This window comes from Ursus americanus, chromosome 8 (genome assembly GCF_024610735.1).
Source record: "Ursus americanus isolate L20-20 chromosome 8, mUrsAme1.1.p, whole genome shotgun sequence".
Lineage (NCBI taxonomy): Eukaryota > Metazoa > Chordata > Mammalia > Carnivora > Ursidae > Ursus > Ursus americanus.
Genome location: NC_142134.1, coordinates 26,832,961 through 26,858,618, shown reverse-complemented (window position 1 = coordinate 26,858,618; position 25,658 = coordinate 26,832,961). Strand labels below are relative to the sequence as shown.

At 41.9% G+C, this 25,658-nt stretch overlaps 1 protein-coding gene across 2 annotated transcripts; it reads left to right on the top strand.

Annotated features, from left to right (window-relative positions):
- The first annotated feature begins 5,691 nt into the window (after positions 1-5,691).
- Positions 5,692-25,033, top strand: LOC123789130 (growth-regulated protein homolog gamma-like). 2 transcript variants are annotated; one of them, XM_045792974.2, is made up of 5 exons: positions 5,692-6,074; positions 6,167-6,290; positions 6,419-6,502; positions 22,879-22,962; positions 24,088-25,033. In XM_045792974.2, exons 1-5 carry the CDS (start codon positions 5,975-5,977, stop codon positions 24,098-24,100), a joined length of 405 nt encoding a protein of 134 aa, XP_045648930.2. In that variant the 5' UTR covers positions 5,692-5,974; the 3' UTR covers positions 24,101-25,033. The 2 variants fall into 2 exon arrangements, with proteins under 2 accessions (XP_045648930.2, XP_045648923.2); XM_045792967.2 differs by lacking the exons at positions 22,879-22,962; positions 24,088-25,033 and adding an exon at positions 7,345-8,008.
- The last annotated feature ends 625 nt before the right edge of the window (positions 25,034-25,658 follow it).

Here is a 25,658-nt window from a genome sequence, read left to right as displayed (position 1 = left end):
AAGAAAGAAAAGAACTGAAGTAAGAAGGAAATAAGAAGGAAGAGAGGGAGGGAGGCAGGGAGGGAGGGAATGAGGGAGAAAGGAAAGAAGGAAGGAAGGGAGGGAGGGAGAGAAGGAGGGATGGAGAATTTGTTGGCTGACGTAGCATCCATGAATAAATCAGAGCCACCTGGAGGACATGGGTGCCCAAACAATGTCCTTTGTAATTTTTTCCCATTTCATGTGCTTCCCTCTGGGGCAGCTTCATTCTCAGGCAGACCCTCCCCAAGCACTGGCCCATCTCTGGATCCCCTTTTACCAGTTTAGCAGCCCTAGGAAAAATTAAGAATTTCTTTTTCAATTGTTTCAACAAAAATTCTAGGGACTGTTTCTCATTTTTTTTTAAAGATTTTATTTATTTATTCGACAGAGAGAGAGGCAGCCAGTGAGAGCGGGAACACAAGCAGGGGGAGTGGGAGAGGAGGAACCAGGCGCCCAGCGGAGAAGCCTGATGTGGGACTCGATCCCAGGACTCTGGGATCACACCCTGGGCCAAAGGCAGATGCTTAACGACCGAGCCACCCAGGCGCCCCGGGACTGTTTCTCATTTGAACAGGCTTAGGTCACTTGTACGTCTGTGAATCAACCAGCAGGGCTGGACGGTGAACTAAGAAATAGTTCATCTCCCTGAACTTCATGGACTGAGGCAGGGTGTGGGGGGGGGGCTAGGGTGTGTTACCAGGAAAAAGAGAAAGGGGAGTTTCTGAGGAGACCCGATAGAGAGGCTGACCTATTCCTGGTACACTCTAATGCCTTTAGCCTGTAGGGCGGATGAATCCAGAAATTTCATGTCATGTTTAGACATCTTCACTCTTCTCTCAGAGCCGGAGTCATTATATCAGAAGCGATCCTTTGGAGCAAGCTAGGAGTGGAGCAGAACTACTCTGCCCGTTCCTGCTCGCCAGTCAGCACGGGTAGTTCTCAAGATGGAGCAGTGTCTCAGCCTCCGTGCCCCCCGAAAAGCAGAACCTGAGTCACCAGCGTGCCATACAGGCAGATTGATTTGAGGAAATGTTCCCAAGGTTGGGACTGGAGAACTGGGAAGAGTGAAAGAGAGTGTAGACATCTGGGGTTTAGTCCTCCTGGGGATCCTGTGAGAAGTCATGCAGAATATCTGCCTAAAACATGACAGAGGAGGAAATAGTTATCATTGCCTCCTCTTCCTTATTGGAAAGAGATTTTCCATGGCAGTGACGGAGAAGCTTTGGGGCAGGAAGTCACGTGGTGCGGCCGGGGTGAGGACGTGTAAGTTCACACCTGCTTGCCCTTGGTTGCTGCAGCCATGACCAGGGCAAAGCAGTGAGCCTGGAGGGTGTGAACATCCTGGATTTTATTAATTGTCAATTCTAAAAGATTTATAATAATTACAGGGAGCAAATGGAATTTAACCACCAAAGCATCCCTTTTAAAGGCTCTTCCATTTCCTTAAGATTCATTGCTTGTACTGGCTTCAAAAATGTGTATACAAACTTGGTGTTTAGGGGCACCTGGGTGGCTCAATTGGTTGGGTGACTGCCTTTGGCTCAGGTCATGATTCCGGAGTCCCAGGATGGAGTATCCCTCTGACCCTCTTGCCTCTCAGGCTCTCTCTCTTTCTCTCAAATAAATAAATACAATCTTAAAAAAAAAAAAAAACAAAAAAAAACACCACTTGGTGTTTAACTCTTGCAGAAGTAATTGGCTTGGAGAGGCACGTGTTCCAACATGTTCCAAACATGTCTGCATTTTGGTTGAGAAAGATTTCATGGATTTAAGTGGCACACGAAAGAAAAAATAACAACAAGAAGCCTTTCCTTTTTACTTCATTTCCAAAAACAAGTGAAGTCATTTCTGGAAGTTAAATTCTACACAATCTGCGAGTGTTAACTGCTTCTTGACATGCTTCACTCACTCCCATTTTTTGGCAGCTTCTGTGGATAACTTGGAGTTCTGATCTCCCTGAACACCCTCATTTACGTCAGTTTGGGGTTGGGTCTGGAGATCATGACAGCAAACGCTTTCTGTTTTTCTTTAATTACGTGAAATCGAGAGATTTGTACAGCGTGATTAGTGCTGACATCAAACTCTTTAAGCCTATAAAACATGACGAAGTGTCCACACCGGAGCGGCGGATATTTCAGATTTTCATATCTGAGCAAATATGAACTCAACACAAATTCATTTTTTTTTCCCCTAGGAAGCTACCGGTAAAGCATGCACATCCGTGGATTTCATTTGGGTGATATTCTAAATGGATTTAGAAAGAGCAACTTTTTAAAAAACGGCCTTTTTATTTTGAAGTAATTTTAAATCGACAAAATTTGTAAAAGTAATAGTTTCCTGTACTCTTCACTCAGTTTCCCCTTTTGCAAACACTTTACCTTAACAGGGTACCCTTGCCAAAGCAAAGAAACCCACACTGGCACATTCTTATTAATGAAAACTCCACCCTCTCCTGGACTTCACCAGATTTTCCATTCACTGTCCTCTTTCTGGTCCAGAGCCAACTCAGGATACCATACTGCAGTTTGTCGTCGCCTCTCTTACTTTCCTCTAAACTATGACCGTTTCTGAGTCTTTCCTTATTTTTCGTGACCTTGACATTTTTGAAGAGTTCTTGTCAATGATTTGATATTCCTCAATTTAGGTTTTGAAGGGTGTTTTTTCATGGTTAGACTAGAGTTATGAACTTTTGGGGAAAATACCAAAGAGCTGAAGTGCCCCTTCCATCACATTATATCAGGAGGCACATGATATCTGCTGAACACCACATTACGCCATTAACCTTCATCCCCTAGTTAAGGGGAGGTTTGCCAGATTTCTGCGTGGTCAAGTGCCTCGTTTCTCAGAACTGGACAATTTAAGAAAATGTAACAAGCCCTATGAACAAGTTAGAACGGGAGAGTTATGCTGTAGAGTGAAACAAAGCTGTGCAGCCGTATGAACATTTTGCTGTGTTGCATTTTAGAAAAAGTAAAATTGAACTATTCAGCTATGGGAATAACAAACTGTTTTTTAATTTTTAAAAACATTCATTATATTTATTTATTCATTATTATTATTATTTATTTTTAGAAAGAGTGAGTGTTTGGGGCAGGGGGAGGGGAAGAGGCAGAGGCAGAGGGAGAAAGAATCTTACGCTGGCTCCATGCACTGCACAGAGCCTGACACGGGGCTTGATCTCACCACCCTGAGATCATGACCTGAGCCGAAATCAACAGTCTGATGCTTAACCGACTGAGCCACTCAGGTGCCTGAACAAAACAGCTTTTTTTTTTTTTTTTGATCATTCCTATCTAGAAATTCCTAACCATGTATCACAGAGCATCTTTATCATAGCATAATGGCTAAAAGCCACTTTCTCTGAGTTTGAGTCCCAGGCTCAACATCCCGTGATCTTGTGAAAGTTACTTCACCTCTCTTCACCTTAGTTTTTATATGTGTAAACTTAAAGCCCCATAAAGATAACTTTAGAGTCCCGTATCTATTTCGCAGGTTGTTTGGAAGATTGAATGAGTCAATATTTGTAAAAGTCTGAGAAGAACACCTGCAATTTGCACAAAATAAACATGCTGTGGCTTGGGGTGGGTGCAGGGGCTTAGTAATTTGCCGGTGGTATGTGGCAACTAAATAAAGGAAGTGGCCTGTTTCATATTTACTCAAAATCCTGTAAACCCTTCTTTGTTAGCTACTATGTGTGTTGAAGAAAACAGCAAATTTTCAGTGATTTTCTTGAAGTTTATTCTGTAGAACGAAGAAAAGAGAGATTATAGAAAAAATAATCTCTTCATGCCTTTCCGATTCTATAAACTTCATAAAATGAGCCTGTTTTACATGTACAAGTAAAACACAAAGCAATACATCTTTCAAGTTTTAAAGAATATTTTTGGGTTTCTGAGCCAATTTCCCATCAAGTCTCAGAAAACAATTTATAACGAGAGGAGAAGCACACAGACTCAATTATTCATAAGCTCGTCACATATTGACAACTTTTTTCTCACTTCTTACTGCTTAACACAAATTTTAATCTTTTAATCTTTTAATTTCCCTCTCTGGATCATACTGATAAAGGCTAGAATGCCTTTAAAGGTAGGCATTCATTTTGTAAATCTTTTCCAATCAATGAGATGGAGAGTAGGTCAAACTCCTTTTATAGATGAAGTGATTGAAAACAGGACTACAAAATAATTCAGTGGTAGATCTCAACAGTAAAATTTTTTAAAAAAATCCTGTGTAAGTGTATCTCCTAGTAGAGTACAGATGTGCCTTCCTTTCAGGAAGCCTAATACAGAAAATTTTAAATGTGAAAAGAAAAGTTGGGGAGTGAACCTTTCCATTACAATTTTTTTTCTTTACAACAGGTTGAGTTTCTGTTTAGGCAATGCTGGGAGAAGCTATCTCACTTAACGAACATTTATTAAGTGCTTAATCTGTGCTGGCTCTCACAAATGTTGACTCATTTCTCTTAATTACCTTAGGGTAGACAAAGAAATGTTTAACAACTTGCAGGTGATAGGTGGCAACCGGAGCTAAGCTGCTTTGCTGCGCGCCCAGTGGCGGGCTACTACGTGCAGGCTTATTCGCTAAACCGAGCCGCCTGGAGCCTGGTTCCTAGATACCCACACCTCGGCCAGAGGCCATTCCTGTCTGCTCCCCACCCCTTCCCATTGGATTCCACGCCTCCAAGAGGTCTGAATCCACCCTGGAGAATTATTACACTTAAGCCCTCCATACTTAATATTGAATTAGTAAGAGTTCTCTAACCCTTCCCGCGAAAAAATAGTAAAGGCGTCGGTTTCAAAGACTGAAATTCCTAATCAGAAAACAGACATGTCATTGTTGCTAGAGAAAGGGGGACCAACACTGAAGGCCCCGTAGTAAATGCAACGGGATTTTGAGCGTGATTTGGCGGTTCACGCTTCGTCCGCGCACGCAACAGGACCAAGGGTCCTACAGAGCAGGTGCGCACTCTCTGGGGACCATGGGCTATTTTGTCCAGGGACGGACAGGAGGGATGAATTCCGCGAGCGTGCCGGACGAGTCCCTCGGCAGCTTCCGAACGACCGCCAGTCCGGTATTTTATAGATCAAATCTGAACTCCTCCTGCATTTGGAAAAGGAGATCTCCCCGGAATTTGGGGGGTTCCAACATTTCGGAGGGAAGAAGGAAGTTCAGCAGGATACAGAAAAAGAAGTCATGTCACAGTCCTCAACTTTCACTCAAAAAATCAACACTGGAATCAACTTCAGACCCTGATCCCTGTTCCCAACAAATTTAAAACATGACCAAGATGATCTAAGTGTGACTGGAGAATACACAAGAGATACAGGTTGAATATTCTTCTCTCGAATCTGAGAAGCTGAGACTATTTTTGACCACCTTCATTTCAGGTTTATGAAATACGCAAACCGAAATTTAGAGACAGAATATATAGAGATAAAAGACAGTTAAGCAAAATTTGCCCCCTCACCGTCCTTAATTCCCCCCATACTGATAACTAAAGAGACATAACTCTCCCTCTAAAGCTGTGGTGCCCATCCTTGTCGGGGGCTCACAGATCCGCCCCCAGCTCCTTGCCCGGCGACTGGGATCACTGGGCGCCCATGGTGCCCCCTGCAGGCGGCAGCTGCAGCGTGACGGCCACTCACGCCCCCACTGGGGATTCTGGAGGAAGGAGAAGGTCCACGAAGTCTCTGGGACACGCGGGAGGCCGGGCAGGAGGGTGGCCGGGCGGGTCCCCCCTCAACCCGGGGGCGGGGCCGCCCGGACCTTCCGGACCCCGGAGCGACCTGCAGCGCCGGGAATTTCCCTGGCCCCCGGGCTGCTCACTTCCCCGCGCCAACCAGGCATAAAAGGGGTTCTCCCGGCTCGGGCAGCCACAGAATCCGCTCCGCCAGCTCTCGCTCCAGCTCTCCAGCTCCAGGCACCGCCGCCCCGACTCTCCGAGCTGAGCCCCATGGCCCGCGCCGCCACCCCCGCCGCACCCCGCGCCCTCCGGCTCCTGGGCGCCGCGCTGCTGCTCCTGCTCCTGGTCCCCGCCGGCCGCCGCGCCGCAGGTGAGACTCCGCACCCCCAGCCCACCGGCGGGACGGGGGGCGGTGGGCGCCACCCCGGGACAGCCCGCTAACCGGGTCTGTTCTCCCCGCAGGAGCGCCCGTGGCCGCCGAACTGCGCTGCCAGTGCTTGCAGACCTTGCAGGGAATTCACCTCAAGAACATCCAGAATGTCAAGGTGACGCCGTCGGGACCCCACTGCGCCCAAACCGAAGTCGTGTAAGTGACGCCCCTCCCTGCTGCCGCTGCTCGCGTCCTTGTGCCCCCCCCCCGCCCCCGCCGCGATGCCCCAGGCCCGCCGCCCAGCCCCACCTGCCGCCAACGCGGACTCTGCCTTCTCTCTGCAGAGCCACTCTCAAGAATGGACAGGAGGTGTGTCTCAACCCCGAAGCCCCCATGGTCAAGAAAATCATCAATAAGATGCTGAACAAGTGAGTCGTGCTTTTTATTCACACGCGGGACTGGAGTCATAGGTCACAAATATTGGCAAATGCCTCCGGAAAATTTTATCAAGGAAACTCAGGGTTTAGCTGAAGGACTGGAAATCATTCTTAGTCCACAATTAAATTTGCTAGTAAGATCATTCATCTGCTCTGGTGCCAGAAGGAAGTTTCCAGTGCCCTCCATGCCCGTGCAAATGAGTGTGGGTAAACCCGCTTTCATTAAAATTCTTATTGGAGTTGGTCAGTTATATTAAAAAATTTTCCACCTATTAAAAAACACAGGCACCACCCCCCCATTCCTTCTAGGCTTCACATCTGAAAAGCAGAGCCCTTGGTTTTCTGCAACATAGGCCCCTAAAGCTTAAAGGTGAAGAGCAGACACTTTGCCGTGACACCACACTGGGAACAAATCTGGATTCTACCACCTATTAGCCAGATGACTCAAGGACAATATTATTATTATTATCATTATTAACATTATTAATCTAAAGCTTCTCTAAGCCCAGTAAAACAGAGAAAACAGTAGCAGCTACTGCACAGGGTTGCTTTGAGGCTGAAGAGAGACCTAGTGTGACAGAGAGTAACTCATTCTGGCTGTTTGTCTCCAATAATTTAGTAGAGACCACAGGCCCCACCTGCGTTCCTAAATAAAAGCATTGGAGAGCTTAGAGGTCTCTGCAGCACAGCATAGGGAGTAGCCTTTTGCTGCCAGGCTGGGGAAACTAGATTCAGAAAACTCTGGAACGTAGGCGTCAGGACAGGAGAAGAGTGCTATGCAGGCAGCTTCCCTGAGCCGCTAGAAGGCTCACATTTTTCTCATTACTGGACAGCTCCAACTGACCGGAGGAACGAGGAAGCTGATTGGTGGCTGTACCTGAGTCAGGCTCTGCCCTTACAGGAATTGAAGAGGAAACGTGGAATCATCAGCTCCCAATGCCACCTGAATTGGGCCTAATATGTTTGAGCAGTTCCTAGGAGAGTTCTCCTATTTATTTATTTATTGGTTGGTTGGTTGGTTTTCACAGATATCCATGTTAATATTTTACATATAAAATAATTAGGATGTCATTGAATCTATTTATGCACTATTTTTATTCTTTATTTTATGTTAAACCCAACTTAGTTCAATCCTGATTCTTATTTAATTTGAAGGTAAAAGGTTTGCAAATATTCTCTAATCATTAAATTAATACTTCTGAGGGGCCCACAGCATGCCAGCCACTGTGACTGAGGCTGGGGAGAGCGGTGTCCCAAGCAAATAGAAAGCGAGGTCATTGCCAGGTTGGGGAATATATGTGTACATCTATTTTTGTAATTGTTTAAAAAAAGTCAGCTATTTATTGAAATAATTTCACAGTCTGTGGTCAACATTTCTCATGTTGAAGCTTTAAGAACTACAATGTTCTAAATATCCTTTGGACATTTTATGTCTTTCTTGTAAGGCATAATGCCTTATTTAGTGTTAATTATGCATTGTTTCTCTATGTCTTCTAACAAAGATGTTCAAATATTTATTGCTGTTTTTGCAAAGAACTTGAAAATAAAGTATTTCAAAGTAAAAAATGTTTGTTTCATTTAGGGGGAAAAGGCCATCTCTACTGGATAATCTGATGATTTACACCAATATTTCTCTTTTAAAAAAAATTTTCCTCCTGGGTGTTCAATTTGCTACACAGAGACATGAAACTATAATTTGTCCTTAACTTTATCCGATGGTAGCTGTCGCTCCCCTTGAGTTTCACGTACCCAGGAACGTACTTTTCCAAAGTGTGGGCTTCCCTCTGCCCCTCGGTGTGAGAGTCACTGATATATATTGCTGTTTTTTTATAAGGAGCTCCTTTCCACAGTACTACTCAATCTTCTCTCCTCAAAAACATTTACATTCTTTTAGCCATCTTAACAAGGACTTTCATTTCGTTGCTTTTGCGAAATGATTTTTTGAACAATAACTGACAATTTAATGAAGCTGGCAGTGAAACGGTGGTAAAGTGGATTTTTCCTTCAAAACTCAAATAATTTGTGTCACCCATAGAAGCACAAAGAGTGAATGGCAGAGTTTTTCACCTAAGAAAAGATCTAACTGACATTTGGTTCAATATTCAAACCTTCATTTATAAGTAACTGCCACTGAGTTTAACGTTATTCCAATTCTTTATATCAATTTGTCAAATAGAATAGTTTTAAGATTGGAACGCTTCCGTTCCCCTCCTTCCTAGTGCAATTTTTATGGAACCTGATAGATTGGCTAGCCTGAGAAAGACCTCTGGAACTTGGTTTTCAAAAGGATGATACCAACACTCCGGGATGATACCTGCACTCCAGGTTTCCAAGACAGAAACAAAATTTGTATGTAAAGAGAGGAAAAAATCCTATAATCTGAAACTGCACTCCAAACCTGAAAAGGAAGAATGTTTGTGGATGTGTGGAGTGTGCTTGTCCCTGAGTGGGGACTCAATCAGGAAATCCTGAGCCTTAGGTAAAAGCCTTCAGCAGAGACAAGAAGGCAGGGCTAGCCCCTCAGTACTTGGGATCAGGTTCTAGTTTGCCCAAGCAGCTGGGTAAATAAGGACTCCAAGTAGCAAGAAACAACCTCTGTGAGCTTTTTTTCATAAAGTTAAAAATAATAACCTCTTTATAACTCCAGTATTATTAGTTATCAATGAGATAAGAAGGAAGAAAATTTGTGAATGGTACAGAAGTAAATAAATGTCAGCCATTCTAGAAGCTCCACAAATACTATCATTCACTCCCTAACCCCAAGTCAAGGGACATTGGAAATTATTTATCAGGGGGACCCGAAGGGGTCCATAAAGCCTTCACACCTAAGACCAGTCCTTACATTCAAACACTGGCTTGAGCTTGCTGTACTGGCCACTGAGCTCTTGCCAATAAGGAACATGCAGCATAGAAAGTAGAAAGGAGATGTTCTGTTCATATGGTGGTTAAGGACATAGGTTTCAAAGAATCAGATAGACTTTGAATCAAGTCCAGCTCTATAGCTTGTTGACTGTGTGCCCTTGGGCTGGACTTCACCAGCCTCATTTCCCCTGCTATAGAATGGAGATAATTAACATAATACACTTTCTGGAGTTTTTGCAGGGATTAAACATTATCGATGCCTCCAGAAATCTGCCATTGGTCCTCAGGCCAATTCCATAGACATTGTCTCAGTGTCTGTTCTGGATTGAGTGGATATGTGCTATACTTTTCATACCACATTGCTCTGAGACTTTGCAAGTACAAGGCAGTCTCCTATTGAGAGCGTCAGGACAGGAAATGGGACACCAGGGTGTGTGAGGTGGTGGTCATGAAGTGAGGTAGGGAAAGGATATTAGGTGACACAGCACAATTTCCAAAAGTCATCAGCAGGAAATAGCAATGGCAACATTGACTGAAGTTTCTTGAGCAATGTTACCAAAGGAGCTAAACCTAGAAAGAAGGAAATATGGCTGATCCTATTACGTCATTATGAGTCCTTCTTTTGAATGCTATTGAGAAGTCCTCTCAGGATTTCCAGATGTGACTGGAAAGACATTGGGGGATGGCGGAGGTAGCGAACCTGCAATAGTACAACGGGGCAATCCAGAATAACAGGTGATACTGTTTCTCTTTTTTTCCTGACTACTCACACAAATAATGAGGAGAGAGTTTTACCCCACCTTCACCATTAATGGCTCACTCCGTATTTCCTTCACTTACCGATGACTTCCACAGCTGCAATGGGCAGCATCTATACTTGCTGACAACTTCCCAACTCAAGCTCCCCTATCCTTCTGATCCTCTCCCTGAGGGCTCTCTCCATTTGGGTGCGGGGCGGGGCGTATGGCGGAGAGAGTTTGCTCAGCTCAGAGGCAGGATGGCCTGTGATTTAATGCCCTCAGAGGCCAGCCTCATTGAGGGGCAGGATTTAGTGGATGAATATTCTATTCTCCAGTCCCTTGGTTGGACAATTCTATAAGTTACACCGTGTGTGTGTGTGTGTGTGTGTGTGTGTGTGTGTGTGTGTGTGTGTGTTTTAAGAGGAACTCCTTTCTACCTTGCTACTCAACTTTATCTCCTCAAAAACATTTACATTCTTACAGCTACCTTAACAAGGACTCTCATTTCATTGCTTTGCTAAATGATTTATTTATAAATATATTTATTTTATATATGTTTTCCATCTCTCTCTTCATTATGTTCACATTTTCTCTTAAATCCTTGAGCATACTGGGGTGCCTGGGTGGCTCAGTCAGTTGAACATCTGACTCTTGATTTCCATCTCAGGGTCATGGGATCCTGTCTCTGTTGGCCTCTGCACTCAGAGGGGAGTTGGCTTGAGATTCTCTCTCCCTTTCCTGCTCCCCCATCAAGCTCTCTCTCTCTCTCTCTAAAATAAATAAATAAGTCTTAAAAAAAAATCCTTGAGTGTATCTATAATAACTAGTTTAAAATCCTTGTCTACTAATTCTATCATTCTGTCATTTTTATTTCTATTGACTGATCTCCACCCCCACCCCATAATGGATCATGTTTTTCTTCCTGGCATATGTAGTAATCTTTTATTGGATGCAGGAAATTTTGAATCTTATGTTGTTGAGTGTCAAGATTTTGTTTTCTTCCTTTAGAATCTTGGTCTCTATTGTGGCAGGCTGTTAAGTTAACGGAGAATCAGCTTGATCTTCTGTAGGCCATATTAATTAGCATGATTAGAGAGAGTTCTTTGCCCCCAAGGTTTGTTCAGCTGTGTTACTAAATCATGCCCCTTCAGTGTCTCTGCTGAATGCCCTGAGTGCTTAAAACGTCCCTCCACTCTAACAAGTCCAACCTCAAACATCTCCCCACCCCAAGCAGTCTAAGAATTGCTCAGCTTACCAATCTCTGGCCACTCACCATAAGCATGTGACTTAGTATTGAGGTGAAAGGTGGCCTTTCACCATATGCATGTGACTTAGTATTGATCAGAGAGACCCAATGGACCCTCAGTGAGAATTTGCAGAGCTCTGGTTTCCTCCGTGGATCCCTCCTTTCTGCAACGCTACTCCATAAATAGTAGTCACCTCAGTTCCCCTGAATTCAAATCTGTGTATCCTCAACTCTGCAAAATCGCTGTGCTCTGCTTGGGATCTCCCTCCCTGAGCAATGGTCTAGAATTGCTCCCTCAAAACAGCCAGGGTGATCATGAAACTGATCTTCTTTGTTTCCTTTTCTCAAGGATCCTAGTCTTCTGCTGCTTGTTGTTCCAATGTCTAAAAGCAGTTGTTCAGTGTTTTCTATCGAGTTTTCTAGTTGTTTATGGCAGGAGGTTAGGACTGTTCCCTTTTATTCCAGTATGGCTGGAAATGAAAGTCTCAGTGGGACAATTCTGAGGAACATCTTACAAGATTGCTCCATAGCAAGATTAATCTCTAGTTACTCATAGTGGTAGCTCATTTATTGCAATTTACTACATAGACCTTAGTAGTGTTTTTCTCTTCCCTAGCCCACATTCCCTCTACTCCCCCATTCCCTCACTTGCCCTTCTTCTTCTTCTTCTTCTTCTTCTTCTTCTTCTTCTTCTTCTTCTTCTTCTTCTTTTTTGGAGATTTTATTTATTTATTTCAGAGAGAGAGAGTATACAAGCTGGGGGAGACAGGCAGAGGGAGAGGGCGAAGCAGACTCCCTGCTGAGCAGAGAGCCCGACGTGGGGCTCCATCTGAGGACCCTGAGATCATGACCTGAGCTGAAGGCAGACGCTTAACCAACTGAGCCACCCAGGCGCCCCTCACTTGCTCTTCTTATGATTCTTTCCAAGCTAAACTACTGCACACAAGTCTCAGTATCAGTATCTGCTTTCAGGAGAACTAGATCATTTGGATTCCCCAGAAGTTAGATTTCAGTGCCAGGGCTCGTGTACAACTATTTTATTACGGAGTACAATACCAGAGTATCAGGAGGTAAGAAAATGTGAAGTAACACAGGGAAAAAGTCAAAACCTGGGAATTAGATCCATAAGGCCCTAAAATGGGTCTGGGGGAAGCCGTCTACCAAACCCACATTCAGGACCTCATCTGCCCCAATGCCTATTGACATTTTGTCCTCAAAATTAAAATTGATAGATATTTTCTTTTTTTTAGTGAGAAGTAGTCAGGATGGTTTCTTTAGCTTTCAATAGTTTCCAGGGGGCGGGGTGTACACAGAGTTTGGAGAGGAATAGACAAGTCACACACTAAAACCAGGAACTGATCTTTTAGCAACCAGGCAGGAGTTTAGTTCAAAACCTGAGAGATCACACAAAAAATCAATTCTCTCATTTTATAGATGGCACTGTGGAGGCTCGGAGACCACCAAGGAATTACCAAATGTCACAGAACTGTCATATTTCAAAATGGACTAGGACTCAGCTTTCTGATATTTAGTACAGGACTATTTTCACTAACTAGATCATTATTAAATTTCTTTGATTTTGGTTCTAGGGTTGGCTTTCCAAAATTTGTAGGACCAGCCTCAAGGTACTAATTCATAATTAGTAGTCCATCCTTACCTCAAGCTTCTGTAAGGTATTCTAAAGGAAATACAATGAATGCCGTGGCCAAACAAGTTGAAGTAAGAGACGAGTTCAGCCAAGTTGTATGATCTGCAAAGTTACTCTCTCAGTTACCTATCACCTCCCCGAAATGTAGTGGCTTAAAGCAACAACCATTTTATCCGGTTCATGACCCTGTAGGTCATCAGTTCGGGCAAAGTGGTTCTTCTCATGGTCTCTCCTGGGTCGTTCATGGGCTGCAGTCATCTGTGGCTTGAGCAGAACTGCCTTGCTTGCTTGTCTGGTGCTTGGTGCTTGCCATTGGCTGGGCTTCATGTCTCTAGTAGATGAGCTCTGCCCTCTTCTTACGGTGGCAGCAGCTTTCCAGGAGGGCAGGAGTGGAAGCTCCTAAGCTTCTCACGTTTTTCTTCTTTATTTTTTTATTCAAATGTAATTAACATAAAGTGTTATATTAGTTTTGAGTATACAATAAAGTAAGAAAGTGATTCGACAATTCTATACATTCCTTAGTGCTCATCATGATAAGTGTACTTTTTTTTTTTTAAGTAGACTGCATGCGTGGAGCCCAACACGAGGCTTGAACTCTACCCTGAGATCAAGACCTGAGCTAAGATCAAGAGTTGGACACTTAACTGACTGAGCCACCCAGGCGCCCCACGATAAGTGTACTCTTAATCCCCTTTATCTATTTCACCCTCCCCCCCCACCCATATTCCTTCAAGGGCTCTGGAATTTTTACTTTAAAATATCCATATCACTTCTACCACATTCTACTGCCCAACGCAGTATCAGCACAGGGTCAAGGGGGTTGGGAAATAAATTCCACTTCTTGAAGTGAGGAGCTGTTAAAAACTTGTGGCTCTTTTTAATCTTTCATAATTATTTAACCTTCCTGGGATATTCAATTTTCTCAGCTGTGAAATAGAAAAACATCCCTGGTAAAGTTTCCAGATAATATGCAAAAGGTCATAGAGTTATGTTGACACAGAAAGAACTCAATAAATGGTGATTACTACCATTATATTATGTTGTATCTCTGTTAGGGTAGGTAAATATTTTGAAGAAAGAAACATAAGATTATGGTTAAAAATGGGATTTGGGGTTTTTTTGGTGATTTGCGTGTGTGTATAGGTCTCAAGTTTGTGTGAAAATTTAACTAATAAAATAGATTGTCTATAAGACTTAAGCTGACAATCCGAACATTGTAAACAATCTAGGTCCAATTGTACATTAATTCTGCTCCACATCTGGCAGAGATTTTAGTAGGTCTAGAACGAGAGACCCACATTTGACAAGGAAGATCTCCGGAGCTTTAATCACCATCTCTTTAACAAACTCCTTAACAGCCATAATGTCCTAAGCCTGTTTTTGAAGGTTTGGAAAACTAAATTATTTTGAATCTTTAAACAGTTGATTATCTTATCTTTGTATCATCTTATCTTGTTCTCATCATAATATCTAGACATAGCATTTCACTTGGTGCAGATGGAGAATAAAACTCAAAGAAATCAAAATCGCATCTGAATGGTGCTTCTAACTTATCTGCAGCTTTTTGGTTTCTATAAAGGCCAATATCTGGTTGGTCCGTTGAATGTGGTCAATATCTTAAAACTTACCTAATTTTGAGATTGGAATCACTTTTTTCTCTTCCTTAACATGCCAAGACCCTTGTCTTAGTCTGCCCAGGCTGTTGGAACAAAATACAGTGAACTTGTGGCTTATAAACAAGAGAAATTTATTTCTCAGAATTCTGGAAGCTGGAAGTCTAAGATCTAGGTGCCAACGTGGTTAAGCAAGAGCCTCTTCTGGGTCACGGACTGGTCTTGTCTCACCTGGCAGAAGGGGCAAGGAGGTTCTGGGGTCTCTTTTACAAGGTCACTAATCTCATTCATGAGGGTTCCATCCTCATGACCTAATCACCCCACCTTCTAACACCATCACCTTGGGGCTTATGATTCAAACGTGTAAATTTTGAGGAGAAGCAAACATTCAGACCATAGCAATCCTTTGTGAACCTGGGTTCTTGTGCTTTTCTCTGTCTGGAATGTTTGTTAGCCTTTTGCTGTGATGAACTTCCTTTCATCTTGAACAACCCCAATGTGACTTCCCCGGTGAATTCTCCCCCCCCCCCACTCTCCCCTCCAAGTTCCCCCGCCCCTGCAGCCTCAGGTTTACATCTAGCTTAATACACATCGCCTTCTAGTTTCATCTGTTTACATGTTTGTCTTCAAACAGGCTATGAATTCCTCAAGAGCAGAAGTTTGATTTTTATTCTTTTAATATTTAATGTCCAGCAAAGGCCTTGGCAGGTAACAGATGTTCAGTGATAATCGTAAAACAAAAGACCTTCTTATTTAAGCTAGGTTGACTTTCAGACTATAGCAGCCTTTCAATAAGCACTGATTCTTCAGTTAAATGTTGTTATGGGTTGAATTGTGTCCCCCACGGCCCCTCCCCAAATCATAGGGTAAAGTCCTAACCCCCAGTACATCATATGGAGGTAAGGCCTTTACAGAGGTCACCAAATTAAAGTGAGATCATTAGGGTGGCCCTCATCCAATATGACTGGTGTCTTTACAAAAAGGGTCAATTTAGAGGCAGACAAGCACACAGGGAGAACACCGTGTGAAGTGAAAACAACCATCTATAGGCCAAGGAGAAAGCCTTGGAGCAGCTCCTCCCCTCCCTGTCCCCAGAAAGAACCAACTCTGCCACTACCATGATCGTGGGCTTCTAGCCTCCAGGACTTCAAGACAAAAAGTTTTTCCTGTTTAAGCCACCCAGCCTGTGGTTCCTTGTTACGACAGCATGAGGCGAGTAATGCCAAGGGTTCAATATTTGATTTGTTACTGAAAAAAAAAAAATGTGGTCAGTGCGGAAAAATAATTAAGGTCATTTATAAAACTGCTTAAGGAAAAAAATTGAAGTTCATAGTTCACTGGTACTTATTGCAGCTTCAAGCCCATTACAATGGCGGCCTTCAAACCACAAGTGAGCTGTCATCTGTTATTTTTGACGGGACAAGGGTTATTGTAGTCTGAACTTAGTTTCTTTGTAGGTGGCTCGGAGGTGTAGTTGGAGCTTGGCAGAGTCTATTACCACCTTGAGTGGGATTATGCAAATAGGTACAAATACCAAAATCAAATACTTGTGGAGGAAAAAGCATTTTAATTACTTACTTTGTACAAACATGACCTTTAGAAAGTGTATAGACATTCCTATGACTCCATTCTGTAAGTCACTATTAACTAACTGGCATTGAATTCTTCGGGATTATGCAGTTTCCCTCCCCAGGAAATAAAAGGTTCATTTCTCCTTTCAATAAATTCATATCCTGCCCCCAAACCTCAGCCCTCCTCCAACTAAAACAAAGCCTGAAAAACAAACCCCATTTCCTTATCGGCTTGCGACAAGCACAGTACTTAATAAGCGGCTCCTTTCACTCTTCAGTGGGGAGAGAGTGCATGGACAACAAAAAATTCTCAGAACTACAGAAGGCACCTAAGAGAGGGCTGTCGTGTTGATTCCACCATTCAGACAAGGGTCAAGATCGAACACAGACATGGCCGCCGAGAGCCCACAGACACTCCTCCTGCTGGCTGTCCTTGTCCTGGGCGTCTTTGGTAAAGCAGTTATAGCTTTTATATTCTCCTTTGCAAAATTTAGAAAAGATTCCAGATCTGATGAGATCGTATTTAGCATTGAGCAAAATGTAGAAGCTGTAAAATTAAAACCTAAGCAGAACATATGTTCAGATTGTGGAGTGTCAAAGAATTTGTTGTTGCGTTAATTTTAGAAATGTTAACTTCCTAGAAAATATTCAGCTGTAAGGGTCTGTGCTTGTCTTACTAGAGATAACCGCAGGAGCAGGACGGCAAATAGGTGTAGGGTGTTTCTTCTAATGATGGTAGGCAGATGGGAACTGCCACTCTCAACTGACAGAGTTCAGCTAAAATTTTTATGTTTACAACTTTTCGTAGGAGGAAATCACGTTGATTTTACCACGAAATGAGTTATTTTATTGACCAGGCATAATCTGAAACAAGGAATTATTGGTCTGTTGTACTTGACCTTTCCTCAAACAGTAGGTGCTCCAAAAATGTGTGTTGATCATAAATAGAGCAGATGATTACATTTGTGTGATTGCCTCTCTAAATAACCCTATCGGTACTTATTTCGTGAGCCGTTGATAACTAAAGGATAAGCATAGTGGCTTTCTCTGTTCTCACTCAAGGTGTTGCCATTCTTTTCTTACACAGCCCGTCCCTGTGAGGGCCAAGAGTTGCGATGTCAGTGTATTCAGACACACACTGACTTTATTTCTCCTAAATTCATTACAAATGTCCAGTTGATACCTGAAGGCGCTCACTGCAGCAGAAAAGAAATCATGTAAGTAGTAGAGGTGTGGCGGAGAACGGATGCCTCCAGTACCGGCTTTTCAAAGCTGACATTTGCATTAAAAATGTGCTGGACTGAGAGTACAGGAGACCAGGGCTCTGAGCATTACTCATGCACAGTGTGGGAAGATCATTATCCAGTGCTTATGTGTGCATTTCTGAAAACATCATGTACCCTCTCCAGAAAGAATAGGCTCTCAGATGGGAACGGGATTAGGGTATGAACTCTTTTGCGTGGGCTTTGAAGTCAATGAACATGTACAACAAGCAAAGATACATGGTCCTCAGTAAGAAGACATGGGCGAATCTTGATTGTCTAGAGATCTCTGTATTAGACACCTGGGTAACAGAATAAATCCAGTATAGCCTAGTGGCTCTCGAATCTGACTTGACAACCTTTCTGAAGCATCAGCCCACAAATATAGAGCTCAGAGGCTGTGGGGAACACTTCTGCATTTTATTGAAGCTTTTTGAAATTTTGAACTGTATCATGCATACTGTTTCAGTTCATTGCTAAGTAACAAATTACCACAACAGTGGCATAAAATAAACCTATTTATTATCTTAAAATTCTGTAAGTCAGTAAGTAGTCCGATGGGTTGACTAGGTTCTTTGCTTAGGGTTTCATAAGGCTTAAATTAAGGTGTCAGTGGGGTTGAAGTCTCGTCTGGACGCTCTGGGGGGGAATCCACTTCCAAGATTGTTTATGTTGTTGGCTGAATTCAGTTCTTTTCAGTTGTAGGATTGAGGTATTCATATTCTTTCTGGCCATTGGTTTGATGGTTCCCCGCAGCTCCTAGAGGCTACCCTCAGTTCCTTCCATGCAACTCCTTCCCTATCAGCAGCCGAGAATCTGCCGCACGTTGAACTGATCTCACTCTTCTAATCTCTTTCTCTTCTGCTACCAGTCAGAGATAACTCTCTGCTCTTGGGACCCCTGTGATTACACTGGGCCCACCTGAATCATATCTCTTTAGATTAACGTAGTCAACTCATCAGTGACCTTAGCTGCGACTGCAAAATCCCGTAGCCATGTAATGTGACATAATCATGGCTGTAACATCTCCTCACGTTCCTGGAGACCAGGGAGGGAGGAAAACTTGGTGGTTCTTCTTAGGATTCTGCCTAACAAGCATACAAAATAGTGTATATATATATATACATATACACACAGTTTAAAGATCAGTAATAAAACAAACACCCACTCACTTGCCACCCAGGCCAAAATCTGGAACATAATTAGCACATCAGAAGCTGCATGTGTAAAACACATATTATAGGCTGAATTGTGTCCTCTCTAAGTTTTTATGTTGAAGCCCTACCACCCGAAATCTCAGAGTGTGACTGTATTTGGAGGTCGGACGTTTAAAGAGGTGTTTAAAGTTAAATGAGGTCACAAGGCCGGGCCCTAATCCAATATGACTGGTGTCCTTGGAAGGGGGAGAGACACCAGGAATGCACACACACAAAGAAAAGGCCTGTGAGGACACAGCAAGAAGATGGCCATCTGCAAGCTAAGGTGAGAGGTCTCAGAAGAAACCAAACCTGCCAATACCTTGACCTTGAACTTAGAGCCTGTATAATGAGTGATAAGTTTCCGTTGTGTAGGCCACCCAGTGTATGGTATATTGTTATGGCAGACCCAGTAAACTAATACACCCCCCAAATCATATACCCGTCCCACGCTGAGAAATAACTCCTATTTGAGCTGTTGTTTCTTGCTTTTTAAAAATAGTTTTACCATCTATCTATGAAATCTAAAGCAATTACAATTTTGCCTGTGTTATGAATTGAATGTGTGTCCCCACTCCCAACCCCAAACTCACATGTTGAAATCCTAAGCCCCAATGTTACCATATTAGGAGGTGGGGCCTTTGGGAGGTGGTTAGGTCACGAGGGTGGGGCCCTCATCACTCATCAATGGGATTAATGCCCTTAAAAAGGAGACCACAGAGAGCTCCCTAACCTTCCCACAGGTGACGACAGAGTAAGAAGGTGGCCTTGTATAAACCAGGAAGTGGGTTCTCCCCAGACGCCAGATCTGTGGCACTTTGATCATGGACTTCCTAACCACCAGAGCTGTGAGAAATAATGTTTCTTGTTTAAACCACCCAGTCTGTCCAGGGGTTTTGGTGTTTTGTTTGTTTGTTTGTTTATAGCAGCCCAAATGGACTAAGAAAAAGCCGCTTTTTTTTTAAACTTAAATTCAAGCTAGTTAACATATAGTGTATTATCAGTTTCAGAGTAGAGTTTAGTGATTCATCAGTTGCGTGTAACACCCAGTGCTCATCACATCACATGCCCTCCTTAATGCCCATCCCCCAGTTACCCCATCCCCCCACCCACCTCCCCTCCAGCAGCCCTCAGTTTGTGCCCCAGAGTTAAGAGTCCCTCACGATTTGCCTCGCTCTATAGACAGCCTGCTTTTGAACTTCAGAGCACCATGCCGAGGGTATTCTTCTGTGACTTGCTTCTATTAGTCAACATTTTATTCTGCAATACACGCATTCTTATTTGTGTAGCTGTAGTTTATTCAATTTAAATGACACTTAGCGTCCCACTGTAGGAATACTAAATCAATAAATACCAAATTTGCTTATCCAATCCGCTGTTGGTGCACATTTGGGTTCTTTCCAGATTTTTGCTATTATCAACATTCTCTATATAGGGTTCATATATGTAATATGGAATTTCTTGCTGGATTTAAGGTTTGCACATCTCTGACCTCACTAGTTATGCCGCGCTGTATTACTGTATTAAGGTACCAACTAACGCTCCTTCCTACATGAAACCATTTGTCGCTTCACATATTGACAAATATCTGGTAGTGTTAACATGATGGGTATATAATGGTATCTTTTAATTGTTCTTTTCATTTGCATTTTTCCATTATTAATGAGGTTGAATATTTTTTCATATGTTTATAAACCGCGGGGGATGGCCAGCAATCCCTGTACCAACAGATGAAAGATGACTCCAAACTTTGCCGTGAAAGAGAGGAGAAGGGCAAGGGGGTCAACGCTCGGAGAGGAAGACCACTGCTCTTCTTTGCTCCTGCTTTTATTGGTCCTTCAGGATAACCACAAATCCTTATCACTGCTTCTCAAGCACATGGTGCTGACAAGGGGTCTTACTGAAAACTGGGAGACCTGTTTACCGGAAAGATACAATATGCTAATTTAGGCGTGTTCTCGGAGTTCTGCTAAACGTAGCCTAAGGGACACTGCCTGCATCTCTCAGATCACAGGGCGACTGTTTGGATTTGGAAAGCTTCAGGAAGGCAACTCCCCACGGCATTCCAAGGGCAGAGTGGTCACGTGGGCAAGGCCTACGCCCTTCTCCGAAACCTTCCCTGCCCTCAGTGGCCTCCGTGTTACATTTTAGCAAGCCGGTATAATGGCTGATCTTATGCTCTACATTAACCCAACAATAAACATTCGTGCTCCTCCTTTTGTGAAATTTCTGTTCATTTCTTTGCTTCTTTTCCTAATTGGATACTATCTTTTCCTTATTGGCTCACAGGTGTTCTTTATATATTCTGGATATTAATCTCTTGTCAGATTTATGGATAGCAAAGCTCATTTTCCAATTTGTGGCTCATATTTTCCTTCTTTCTATGGTTTCCTTTCTATTAATATAAGTTTGTGTTTTTAATATACTGAGTTAAGCAATATGCTTTTTTTTTTCCTGGTTAACACATTCAGTGTCTTGTTTCAAAAAACTTTCTTCCACAGACTTCACAGAAATCTTCTATATTGTCTTCTAAAGTTTTTATGTTGTTTTTCTTAGTATTTAAGTGGAACCCAAGGGGAACTGGGGTTTTGTATGCGATGTGAGGGAATTATACAATTTTATTTTATTTTTCTAGATGGTTCATCAATTATCCCAATACTGCTACTTCTACCATAACCTGAGTTCCCATCACTGTGTAAGGATATTTCTGACCCCTCTATTTCTGTCCCATTAATCAAGTTGTCTATACTTCTACACCATCTTCATTAACATCTTATTCTGATTCTTGACATCAGGAAAGGAAAAGTCTCCCATCGTCTTCAGAGCGGATTTTTTTAGAACTGTGTTTGCTCTTCCATATAAATATTAGAAGCAGCTTGCAAATTTGTACTAGTTTAATGATAATTTTGAATGAGTTTCTTTGAAATTACAGATTGATTTGTGAATTATTGACACCTTTATGATTCTGAGTTACTTCAAAAATATAAAATAGCTCTATATAAGTAGCTCTCAATTTACCAAGGGCTTCTTTAAACAAAGTTTTGTATTTTTCCCCATAAAGGCCTTCCATGTCTTTTTTATTACTTAAAAAAAAAAAAAGCACATTTCTAGTCACTTTATATTTTTTCATGCTATTGTAAGGAAGGGCTTTATAAAATTTTATGTTCCCGGTGTTATTAGGATTTAGACATAAAATTTTGTATTGATTTTGTAACTGTCGATTCTTTACTTGTACGGTCCTCATGGGGTGATAACGTCTGTTTAGTTTCCTTCTTCGGAAGCTTATGCCTTTTATCTCTCTAGCTTTGTGGAGATGGCAGGCACTCTTATCTTCTTTCTGCATTCAAAGGGAATACTTTTCAAGTTTTCATTATTATGTTCGATGTTTTGTGGCCATCTTTGTATTGGTGATTTGCTCAGGGGTTATTATTACATTACTGTCATTATCCTTTTTATAACGATCTGGTCTTCATGTAATGAACTTCAAAGAGGTAGAGATTTGTGGTTCTTTCTGTGAAGTACTAAAACTATAGGAGTAATTTAAACTACAGAATTAATTTAAATAAGCGATTTATATTCTCCTTCCCTCTCCCAGTAATAAATGCGGCTTTACTGAGATCTAAAAGCTCGCACGATTAGCACAGGTATGATGATAAAGAATGTATAGTAGGGGGGCGCCTGGGTGGCACAGCGGTTAAGCGTCTGCCTTCGGCTCAGGGCGTGATCCCAGCGTTGTGGGATTGAGCCCCACATCAGGCTCCTCCGCTGTGAGCCTGCTTCTTCCTCTCCCACTCCCCTGCTTGTGTTCCCTCTCTCGCTGGCTGTCTCTATCTCTGTCAAATAAATAAATAAAATCTTTAAAAAAAAAAAAAAAAGAATGTATAGTAGGAGGTTAATAACTGGCAGCCCGGATAGGAACTTTATGTAGATTTTCCAGAGTCTAACACCTGTGTAGCGTAAGTCCAATAAATGACTGCTGATTAGTTGATACCTCAAAAATTCTGAGAAAAAATTATCCTTTAGTTGACTTTTAAAATTGCATTATGTACACTGGTATGACTGAAAGTCATATTACAATAATATGATTAGTGTCGTTTGAGAAATAAATCCACATGTTCGTTATAAGCATAAAATTTCTTGTTGCTGAAATTTTAATCAATGAATTTAAGGCATTATTGAATTAAATACAATTATCATTTAACCAAAATGCTCTTTTTTTTTTTTTTCAGAGTCACACTGAAAGACGGGACATTGGTTTGTTTGGATCCTGAGGCTGAATGGGTGATGATTATTATCAAAAAGATTATCAACAGGTATAATTAATGCCAAGGATTTTCATATTCATACTCTCTCTTTTCTTTTAATTAAAGAGATTTGTGAATATATTCAGACTCTACTATAGGTTAGAATAAAATTACAGTAAGATCAGAATAAGTCTATACCAGAAAATCCAAAAGTGTGGTCCCAAGACTGGCAAAATTACCATCACCTAGGAACTTGTTAGAAATCCAAATTCTTAGGCTTCAGCTCAGACCGACTGGATCAGAATCTCTGGGGGTGGGGCCCAACAGTCTGTTTTAATAAGCCTCCCAGATGATTCTGATGCATGACCAAGTTTAAGAACCATCGGTCCATGCATTCTATTTAACGTGCTGTCCGAGTTGACCTGTGTTATAAACATCCCCAATGGATATAAAAATGATCTAAAATTGCTAGAAGCTGTCTTATGCAGACCAGCTAGCCAGGCATTTGATGAAAGAAATTTCAAGAAAAAAAAAATCCCCCGTGAAAAAAAATTTGTCTCCAGCACAACATTTCTAGAAATTAGACCCCAAATAGAGTTTGCAAATTGGTGAATGGAGAAAATACACTAAGGACAAACAGGTGAGAATGGGAGCGTATTTGGATTAACTTCTGGAAAAAGAAAATCAAACGAGGATTTGGGGGAGGATTTTTAAGCCATAGCAGTGTGTAAGAAGAGAGAGGTGACCAGTCATAATGGAAAAACTAAATTTTGTGAGGGTTTTTTAGTTAAAAAATAAACAGGAAAACAAAGTAAGGGTATGTAGAGCTATGATTCACCAGAGGATCGCCTTGGCAGTTGAGTGGTACAATGTGGTGGGAAGAGCATGGGTTTGTGAATCATATAGCTACGGTTTAGTGTTTCAGATCCACAGCTAAAAGTTATGCCATTTTGGTTAATTCACTTAACCTTTGGGATTTACATGATTTCATTTGTTCTTACTTTGCTCTGTCATGGAGAAGTAGAGATAATACATATAAAGTGGTTAATTACGGCTCTTATTCGTTTTCAGCTTACCAAATACATGGGCTTTTGTCTTTATTCCTCAGGGGTTTTTTTCTTTTTTCTTACAAGACACCACACATGGGTAATCCTGTGTATCTGTATAGTCACAGTCGCTCTGCTTGAATTGCAGTGCTTCTAACTGACGGTCACACAAGGAACGTCACATCCGATGGGTACCAAGAACCCTTGGTATCATTGCGAGCTTGGACAGCCTCCAGAGTTTTCTTTGAAAGTACCACCAACTTATGTTAATTTATGACTACAGTGAACTGTCTTCTATCCTCATTCTGACAACCTAAACATTGTTTTCAGGCAGGTGATTGACTACTTGTATGGGAATAATGGAAGGAAAGGTAATGAAATTTCTATTATGTTGGGAGAATAATCTCCCAAATTCATATAGTAGGTGAGAGGTTTCCCTGTTAGGCTCAATATACCTTAACGGAGCCTACCTCTTCCATACTGTACCCTACCACTTAACTTCCTAGTGGACTCTGGCACTCATTCACAGCTTTTCACTCAACTCCATCCTTTGATAAATTCTTAACAGTATGTTTCTGGATTAATTTAACAACACTCCGGCCTCTTGATTGCTTGAATATTTGAGTTCCAAACGCTTTAACTTGCTCCCTATTTTAATCACCCACAACTTTGGATCTCAGTATAAAGTAAAGTTGTTTATCTATAGTCTTCAAAACTAAAATACTTCTTTTAGAGGAATTTTTCATTCATTATAAGATCTATGCATTTAACAAGAAGAAAATGGGGTTCATACAGTTGTATAATAGAATTGTCTTAAATTTTAAGAATTTACTCTTAAATAAAGCAAATCTAATAGATAACATCAGCCAAAAGTAAAAGTGATCCAATCCAGGAAACTATAAAGTCATTGGGTTGGAAGAGGAAGGAAAGGAAATTTAAGACCCTTAAGACCTGGGGAAGATCGCAAGGATGATGCCTCAGAAAGATGAAGTGGAAAACACAGACCTAAGTTGTGTTCTAATCATTTAACTTCTTTTAGGTAAAATTTCTGCATATGTAACACCATATTGAGTGAATAAACATCTTTTCTTTTCTTCCTTTTTTTTTTTTTTTTTTTTTTACTGTTTCTGAAAGAAAAAAATGTGCTAACAGATGAGCGATGTTCTCGCGGAACCAATGAATAGGAATGCTCTTTCAGAAAATGTCTTAGTGGGTTGGGGCTGCTAACAAATTACTGAATTGCAAATAAATTAGGCCAAATTGTTGGCTTAAACAACAAACATTTATTTCCCACAGTTCTGGAAGCCAGGAGTCCAAGGTCAGGGTGCCAATATGGTCAAGTTCTTGGGAAGGTCCTGGTTTATATATGGCCATTTCCTTGCTGTATCTTCACATGGCGGGAAAAGAGAGCTAGCTCGCTGGCTTTTTTATATACATATAAGGGCAATAATACCATACATGAGTGTTCTACTCTTATGACCCAATTACTTTCCAAAGGCCCCCCTCCAAATACCATCACATGAGGATTAGGGCTTCTACATATGAAATTTGGAGGAACAAAAACATTCCATCGGTAGCAGAAAGGGATTCAGTCCATAGACACTAGAGCCCTGAGGACTTTCTCTTGTCATCTGCTGTGTTTTGGTCTCTTTCTGCTGACCTGGGGTTTCTCTCTTCCCTCTGATTTTTGGGTCTCTATGGCATCCACAAAAAGTAACA